Source organism: Castanea sativa, chromosome 6 (assembly GCF_040712315.1).
Source record: "Castanea sativa cultivar Marrone di Chiusa Pesio chromosome 6, ASM4071231v1".
In the NCBI taxonomy this organism is placed as follows: Eukaryota; Viridiplantae; Streptophyta; class Magnoliopsida; order Fagales; family Fagaceae; genus Castanea; species Castanea sativa.
Window position 1 is genome coordinate 55,427,458 of NC_134018.1, and position 9,146 is coordinate 55,436,603.

The 9,146-nt window shown below is 39.0% G+C and overlaps 1 protein-coding gene across 4 annotated transcripts; it reads left to right on the plus strand.

Annotated features, from left to right (window-relative positions):
• Nucleotides 1-820: 820 nt before the first annotated feature.
• LOC142640481 (homeobox-leucine zipper protein ANTHOCYANINLESS 2) lies at nucleotides 821-7,594 on the plus strand. Of its 4 annotated transcripts, none has more exons than XM_075814601.1 (9): nucleotides 821-1,726; nucleotides 1,822-2,039; nucleotides 2,135-2,252; nucleotides 2,354-3,043; nucleotides 3,260-3,361; nucleotides 3,479-3,691; nucleotides 5,219-5,393; nucleotides 5,498-5,868; nucleotides 6,563-7,594. In XM_075814601.1, the coding sequence occupies exons 1-9, from the start codon at nucleotides 1,532-1,534 to the stop codon at nucleotides 6,992-6,994; spliced, it is 2,514 nt and encodes an 837-aa protein (XP_075670716.1). In that variant the 5' UTR covers nucleotides 821-1,531; the 3' UTR covers nucleotides 6,995-7,594. The 4 variants fall into 4 exon arrangements, with proteins under 4 accessions (XP_075670716.1, XP_075670718.1, XP_075670717.1 ...); XM_075814603.1 differs by having other exon boundaries at nucleotides 5,501-5,868; XM_075814602.1 differs by having other exon boundaries at nucleotides 830-1,726; nucleotides 1,825-2,039.
• The last annotated feature ends 1,552 nt before the right edge of the window (nucleotides 7,595-9,146 follow it).

The following is a 9,146-nucleotide window of genomic DNA, read 5'->3' on the forward strand; positions in this document are numbered from 1 at the left end:
AGATATTTTTATTTCATCAAAAAGATTTTTTTTTTTCCGATGGGCTGTATATGGATCAATTTACTTTTATTAATTTATTCTGTTCAAAAATAAAAAGTACAATTATATCTAAAATTTTAAATATTATTAATTAAAGTAACAAAAATAAGCTCATTCACATAGCCACATTTAAATCCCTTGTATGTGACCCTTACTTATTTACCCAACAAAAAAATATTAAATATTTCTAAACACGGCTAATAATGCTCATTCTTTTTACATTAATAATAATATATTTTACCATAAATTTAATTAGTAAAACTTACATGAATGTGAGCGAAAAAAATACCAACATGTTATAGAATCAACAAATAATTACTCTTATCCAAAAACTCTTTTGATTGTATGTATCAAAAAAAAAAGCTCTCACTCAATTAGCCAAGACTCGCGATTAGTTGATTTTGTATATAATTTGTTTCTAAACGTGTAATATTCTTTTAAATCAAATTTCTTTATATGGAGCAATAATAATTATAATAATAGTATAATTACCACAGATCCCAATTCTGAAAACCCTGGCTGTGAGGCTGTGAGACTGTGATGAAGAAACAGGCATGGATTGGATCTGAATCTCTGTCATTATAACTTCCTTTCATATATATATTTTTTTCTTACAGCCATCTCTCTAAAGTGAGGGTTAAAAAGGGCCTGCAATAGTGTAAATTTACACAGTCCTTCACAGACTTTCTGAGGCACAATGAGAGAGAAAGTGTGAGAGAGAGAGTCAACCGACCCCTTTTTGGAGGTATCTATTTGTAAGGCTTCGAAGAGTCCACATATTGCGTTTTATCTTCACACCCTTTTTCGTCTCTCTCTCTCTCTTACTCTCTTCTCTCTTCTCTGTGCAGACCTTTCGTCTTCTCTCTCTTACTTTATTTTCTTTTTCTTTTTTTCTCCAAGCCCTTGAAGCATTTTTCAGTATATTCAAGCATGCAGAGAATGAGATAACACACTCTCACTTCAAAACTAGGGTTCCCCCATTTTTACCTAAACAGCACCCAGTTGATTCGAGCCCTTCTCTGCACTATTTGGCAGACATAGACACCAAAAGAGCAAACTTTTGAAGGGAAAGAGAGAGGGATAGAGAACGAAGAGCTAAGCAAGAAATAATAATTTTAAAAAAAAAACTGTTTGCTTGCCTTCTTTCTCTTTCTTTCTCTCCAATCTAAAACCAGTTTTAGAGAGAGGGAGTTGGAGACATTTGGGGCTTTAACCTTTTGTCTCCTCTATCCTCTCCTATTTTTCTTTTTCTTTTCTTCTCCTTGTTTTCTTAGTACTATATTTTCCGTGCCTGTTCTGCTTAAAAAGGCTGTTTTGAGAAAGACCCAGTTCATTATTGTTAACCAAAAACCCAAAAAAAAGAAGAAGCATTATTGAGAATGAAGTAAAATCAGTCAATAAGATTTGTTGCAGTGCTTGTAAATTTTGTAGAGAGAGAGAGAGAGAGAGGAGGGTTATATAGTAGAGAAAAGAAAGAAAAGTCCCTTCTTTGATGAGTTTTGGGGGTTTCCTTGAGAATAGTACCGGTGGTGGCGGTGCGAGAATCGTTGCCGATATTCCTTTCCGCAACTCTAACATCAACAACCACCACAACATGCCCTCTGGTGCACTTGCTCAGCCTCGCCTTGTCACTCCTCCACTCACCAAATCCATGTTCAACTCAAGCCCTGGACTCTCTCTTGGCCTTGTACGGCTCACTCAGATCTTCTTGCTGTGATTACCATCCACTTCTTTTTTGATGTTCAAGTACTGATCTTTATGTGTGTGTTTGTTTATATTTAGCAGCAACCGAACATAGATGGGCAAGCGGATATGGCTAGAATGGCTGAGAATTTTGAGACAAATGTTGGAAGAAGGAGCAGAGAGGAAGACCATGAGAGCAGATCTGGTAGTGATAACATGGATGGTGCTTCTGGGGATGATCAAGACGCAACCGACAAACCTCCCAGAAAGAAGCGCTACCACCGACACACTCCACAGCAAATCCAAGAGCTTGAAGCGTATGATTTTCTCATTTTCCTTTCTAAAAAATTGAGTTGGTTTTTGTAAGAAGTAAATTATTGATTTTTTATTTATTTATTTATGCTTGTATCAGTTTGTTCAAAGAGTGCCCTCATCCTGATGAGAAACAAAGATTGGAGCTTAGTAGGAGGCTCTGCTTGGAAACTAGACAGGTCAAATTCTGGTTCCAAAATCGCCGTACCCAAATGAAGGTAAAAGAGAAACCTTAACAGTCAGAAGTCAGGTTTAGCAAGAGGCTTTTGCTTTAGATTAATGAGAGTTTGATTTTGTCCTTGTTGTTTGTTTGCACCAGACCCAATTGGAACGTCACGAGAACTCTTTGCTTAGGCAAGAAAACGATAAGCTTAGGGCTGAGAACATGTCTATCAGGGATGCAATGAGGAATCCAATTTGCTCAAACTGTGGTGGTCCAACAATTATTGGTGAAATTTCACTTGAAGAGCAACATCTCAGGATTGAGAATGCCAGGTTAAAGGACGAGTTAGACCGTGTTTGTGCCCTTGCAGGCAAGTTTTTGGGCCGTCCCATTTCATCGTTGGCTAATTCAGTTGGTCCTCCACTGCCAAACTCAAGCTTGGAGCTTGGAGTGGGAAGCAATGGTTTTGGCGGTTTAAGCACCGTGGCTACAACATTGCCTTTGGGGCCTGATTTTGGTGTTGGGATTTCGGGCGGTTTGCCACTGGTGCCACCGGCTAGATCCAGCGCAGGCGTGACGGGCCTCGATAGATCGATCGAGAGGTCTATGTTTCTAGAACTTGCCTTAACTGCCATGGATGAATTGGTTAAGCTGGCGCAGACTGATGAGCCCCTATGGGTTAGGAGCTTGGAAGGTGGAAGAGAAATTTTGAACCATGAGGAATACATGAGAAGCTTCACTCCTTGCATTGGTTTGAAACAAAATGGTTTTGTCACAGAGGCTTCTAGGGAGACTGGTATGGTTATTATCAACAGCTTGGCCCTTGTTGAGACACTAATGGACTCGGTAAGCCATACATCAAAATGGACTCTTTCTCTGATTCCTCTATCTTTTTGATAATTAGTTAATTCTAAGTCACCATCCAAGTACTTGAAGTGCATGATTTCTTTGAATCCAGCTATGTACACTTTCTGTGCTTCGTTTCTTTGTTGAGGTTGTGTTCTTTGCTCATTTTATGTAGGAATTAGAATTAATATTTATCTTGGTTTTTCAATTTTATAGAATCGATGGGCAGAGATGTTTCCTTGTATGATTGCCATAACCTCTACCACTGATGTGATATCTAGTGGCATGGGGGGGACCAGAAACGGCGCACTTCAACTGGTAAGTTGGATCTTTATTTGTTTTCCTCAGTAACACTTTGTGGTTGCTAAGTGCTACTCCTTGTAGTGTTGTTATTCATGAATTACATGCTGATATTGAGCCAAAATTTGATGTCAGATGCATGCTGAGTTGCAAGTTCTCTCGCCTTTGGTTCCGGTCCGCGAAGTCAATTTCCTCCGTTTCTGTAAGCAGCACGCAGAGGGTGTGTGGGCTGTGGTTGATGTATCCGTTGACAGCATTCGAGAAACTTCGGGTGCACCGACATTTGTGAACTGTAGGAGGCTTCCTTCTGGGTGTGTTGTGCAAGATATGCCTAATGGGTACTCTAAGGTACTTACCAACCCACATTTTTGGATTTTGGAACTGTGCTTAATTTTAAAAATTGTTTTCTGCAAATATTTCTTCAAGCAAAGCCCTCTATATCATATCAAAATGATATGTTTTCTTCTCATAAAAAAAAAATGATATGTTTTCTGTGATAATTAAGTAGCAGGCTACCTGCTACAAGTTACATGTTCCTAGAATTCTTGTTTTTTGAAAATGGTTTCTAGGGACTGTTCCTTGTGTTTGTAACCAAAGACTCCCTTAAATGGGTGGGGTTTACACAATTTAACACTAACCAAACAATAATGTACACAATCTACCATGTTTTCCTTCTTCACATTTATTGTGCTTTCCTAAGTGGGTGTTTATCCTTTGGGGACTTTAATGAGTTTGTTGAAGCAACTGCAACTTTGGAGCTTAGTTGAAAACATTTAAGTGAGTGAGGTATACACCAGGTCAAAATCATAATCATTTGCATTCCCAAGCCCATTTAGAGCTTCATGCGTCATAGGACTTTGTTTGTCTAGCGATTACTCACTAGATCACCACACTGTCAGCGCTTAGTCTGGTTCCAAAGTAATATTTTTAGTGTCTCAAAGAATATGAACCTTCCTAAACTATTCTTATTTATTAACTTGTATGGTTCTTCTAGACTCAAATTATATTTTAAACTTATAGTTTCAACAACTGGGCTTTCGTAATTGTTATTAAAATATAACCACCGTACGCCTCAGAATCGAGGGTACCGTGTTATTTTATTAATAGAAGCCTCTATTACTCAAATTTCTGTACCTTTTGGACACATTAATTTCATATCCTTTCTAAGTAAAAAGTATCACAATCTTCAATAATGGATGAATAAACAATATATTTGATGTTTCTATTCCAATCTTTGATGCTATCTTGGTTATTCCCCCATAGCCATATTTAATTTATATGATTTATGCGATTGTCTGTGACCTGGTTCCAGCCTTTGATTTATCTAATATTAAAAAAGAAAATTAGTTTAGTTTTCGATCAAATATTAGACCTTAGAGTCAAACCTCAAGACTGGCTATTTTGTATTTATATGAGTATCTAGGGCGAGTTAGACCTCGATATCACATCTCGATGCACCCTTCACTGTACACGTTGTTCCTCTAAACAATATTCTATGACCCTTTAATTTGCTCGAGGTCTATGTGATAGCGATACCATGTCTGATGTCTCTCATTGAGCCGAATCTTGAACTATCTTCGAGACTTGCCTAGAAATATATTTCCATTCCAAAAATCTTCCTTCATTGACATTATAGATTTGACGGCTTAATCTAAGAATTAAATAAATGACTAAAGAAAAACCAAGTTTTTAATTTAATCACATTGGAACCCATTCCTCCACTTTTGACTGCCGATTTTATTCTTAGCCAATGGAGTAGTAACTATTACAGAAAATACATGTGCCCAACACCTAGCAATATGGCGTGTAAATATAAATTCAAACATACACATCTTGTTGATCTTTTTTTTTTAAAAGTATATGATATGAATGCAGGTCACGTGGGTTGAGCATGCAGAATACGATGAGAGCCAAGTGCACCAGTTATACAGGCCATTGTTAAGCTCCGGGATGGGGTTCGGCGCCCAACGCTGGATCGCCACCCTTCAACGCCAATGCGAGTGCCTTGCTATCCTCATGTCCTCCTCCGTCTCTAGTCGAGACCACACTGGTAAAACTAAGCAAACATTTTCCACCTGCCAACTTTTCCTCGTTTATGTTGAGGATCTTGTAGCTCAATTGATACTTATATTAATTTTTTTTTGAGGACACTAGCAGCAATAACTGCGAGCGGGAGAAGAAGCATGCTGAAGCTAGCGCAAAGAATGACGGACAACTTTTGCGCAGGGGTGTGCGCGTCAACGGTCCACAAATGGAACAAGCTGAACGCTGGGAACGTTGATGAGGACGTGAGGGTGATGACCCGGAAGAGCGTGGACGATCCAGGGGAGCCACCGGGCATAGTATTGAGCGCTGCCACGTCAGTGTGGCTACCTGTTTCACCGCAGAGACTGTTCGATTTTCTGCGCGATGAGCGGCTCAGAAGTGAGTGGGACATATTATCCAACGGCGGTCCCATGCAAGAGATGGCCCACATCGCCAAAGGCCAAGATCACGGCAACTGCGTCTCTCTTCTACGTGCTAGTGTAAGTGTGTGTGCGTGTGTGTGTGTAATTTGTCTCCCCTCCCACTTGCCCTCCATTATTTTTATTTATCACTATTACTCTCTTCTCTTGCACCATGAAAGTGAAAAATGATATTTCTGTATCATTATTGGTCTTTATTCGCGCCACGTTTTTTGGTGGGGGGCTAGAAAAAAAAAAATAGGCTAGGATAGAATTGGAATTGGAATTGGCAGAAAAATATATAGGGCCATTTTGACTGAAAATATAGAGTGGGGACTGTAGTAGAGGGGGTAGGCTAGCTAGCAAAAGATACTTTTATTTTTTTGTGTGTTGAAAAGATAATCTAATAAACACATGTATCCATGGTGGAAAGGTCAATCAAATTTTGTCGTATTGGCGTAAAGGTGATTTCAAAAGAACAGGTTTGGAATTCGGAAGTATCTATAAGGACAGTTTGGTGCAGATAAGGGTCAGTATTTGTTTCGTTAACCTTTTTCAAAAAGTCAAAATATGGGACAGTTGTCCATATTTCAGAGAGTTATGTTTCTGACCTTTACCTTTCGATTGAAATCGAGAAAAATAAATAAAATAAATTAAAACTAAAAGCTGCCATCAGGGTTTGACTCGCTCACTCACTTTTCACTCACTGACGATATAGAGAAGTGGCATTGGCTTGTAAATTTTGAATAAAGGCAAGGGTTGTTTTGGCGTGCAGGCTATGAATCCGAATCAGAGCAGCATGTTGATTCTACAGGAGACATGCATAGACGCGGCGGGGTCGCTTGTGGTGTACGCGCCCGTTGACATTCCCGCCATGCACGTGGTGATGAACGGTGGTGATTCGGCTTACGTGGCTCTCTTGCCCTCGGGATTTGCTATTGTGCCAGACGGGCCGGGCTCGCGTGGGCCCTCAAGCAACGCCAATAACAGTAACAGCAACAGCAACAGCAACGCCAATAATGGCGGCGGTGGTGGTGGTGGGCCTGGCCCACATAGAGTGAGTGGGTCCCTCTTAACAGTGGCATTTCAAATCCTGGTGAATAGTCTCCCTACGGCCAAGCTCACGGTGGAGTCGGTGGAGACGGTCAACAATTTAATCTCGTGCACTGTCCAGAAAATCAAGGCTGCTCTTCACTGTGAAAGCTGATTGTCACGTGAACATCACGTGGGACTTAGTTTTTTTTTTTTACTTTTTCACTTTTTTTTGGGGGTTAACATTGACGTCATGTGCATGGTTGTAGTTATTAATTATAGGTGGTGTGTGTGTGAACTGTGAAGTGAAGTGGGGGGGCTTTGTGAGTTTGAGAGAGAGAGAGAGAGAGAGAGAGAGAGAGAGAGACTCAGTGATGATGAGTGAGTTGTAAGGGGTATTGAGTCAAGAACGAACCGCGCGAGTGGAAAACTCCTTGCAGGGTGATAAGGGTAACGACCAAGTTATAGAGACACTGAGTCAGTGTTCTTAACACAAGGCAAGGGTGGTGGTTCGGGTATTGACTCAGGTTAACCCCTTTTATGAGTTGGCTCAATTTAATTAAGTTGCTTTAAAAAAAAATTCTTCAGAAGAAAGAAAAAAATTATAATGGGTGCATGCTTTGGCATTCTAATTTGATTTTTATTTTGAGTTAATTGCCTTTTCTTTTATTTAAATTTTGGTATTTTGACTATCCAGACTACTTGTATTTGCTATAGTTGGGATCAAACTTGGTTTGGAAATCAATTTATGATGTTTTGTTAATACCCCATTTAATTTTCTGAGTATATATTTGTGCAATTCACGCGCAGACTGGTGCAATTGTGGAAATTGTGGGAGTAATGTGAACAAAATAAAACAGGTTCTGGGGTTTTGTGGTGGTGGTGGGTGGGTGTGGTGCATTAAATGTGAGAGCAGAAGCTGTTGAAAGAAAGCGTTGTTCTCATTAATGGGTGAGCGTTTGTGCTTTTGTCTCCTGTTACGTATGGCTACGAATCGGATTATTCTGACACCTTGGGTGTGTGAAACTGAAAGTAACGGCGTTTTCTTTTCTTTTATATATGTACGAGAATGATGATGATGATGATGATGATGATGATGATGGAGTTTTGGACTTTTGGGGTATGTACATAGTTCTTGATCGGTAACAGCCACTGGGTAATTGCCAAATCTATCAGATACCGACCCCTGCGCGCATGAGCCGTTTGTGAGCTCAACGAGCATGTATCAAGTCCATGTATGAGGGTTGAAAATGAGCTTGAGCCAAGCTTGAAATGCCTAATGAGCTTGATAAGTGTGATCTAGGTTTGAGAGCTTTTGTTCTTCTCTAATTCCCTAATCTTAAGTCTTAATTGCAATTTGCAAAGAGAGAAGAAACAGTGTTATTTCCAGTCAGTTTCATTCATTTAATTCTTTTGTCTATGGAAGAATATTTCTTCTTTTTTGTCACTTTTGGTTTTCTAATGTTGATAGATCAAGGTTAACCATGTAAACAAGAACAAAGACTTAGTTGTGTTTGGTCAGTCATATCCTTCAATGGAATATTGGAATGTGATAGAGAAGATTTATTTTTACGCCAAAACATTATTTTCAACTTTGTATTTAATGAGTCTCCATCGGTCCGTACGACTAATATATAACAGGCACCAATCCCTTTAGAGGCTTTTATTGAACCCTGGATTATTATGCTGTATATAACGTGAAACCAAAAAGAAACTTAAGTCTCGTTTGGTGTGGTCATAACTCAATACTCATGACTCAAACTCAAAACTCAAATCTTACTTTATTTTAAAAATTACAAAATTCTTGTTTGGTCACATAACTCACCTTTTACCACCATAATTCATATTTCAGAAACTAAAAACACCAAAATTCTAAGACTGTTTGGTTTTTATGTTTCCATCACCCGTAACTCTGTTTCCATCACTCATAACTAAAAATAAGTGGGACCCACTCCAAGAAAGTTTGTTTGGTTGTGTTTCCTGTTTTTCTTTCTATTACTCAATTCTCAGAGAATTGAGTGATGAGTTATGGAAACTGAAAACACATTTTAGGTGTTTTCAATTTCCAAAGCTCAGTTTTCAATGGCATTTTTGTAATTAAATCCACATACCTAGACCCACTGTCAAAGCAACACATGTGAGGCACTGCTTTTGATGGTCTCAAGTGCTGCTTTCTTCTCCACTTTTCTTTCTTTTTTCTCTCCTTTCTTTGGTCTTCGCTGCACTCCTTTCAGTTCTTTCTTTCTTGTTCTTCTTTTTTTCTTTTTAATCACAGAACCCATTTGGTCTTCGCTGCAGTTCTTTCTTTCTTTTCTTTTTTTTTTTGT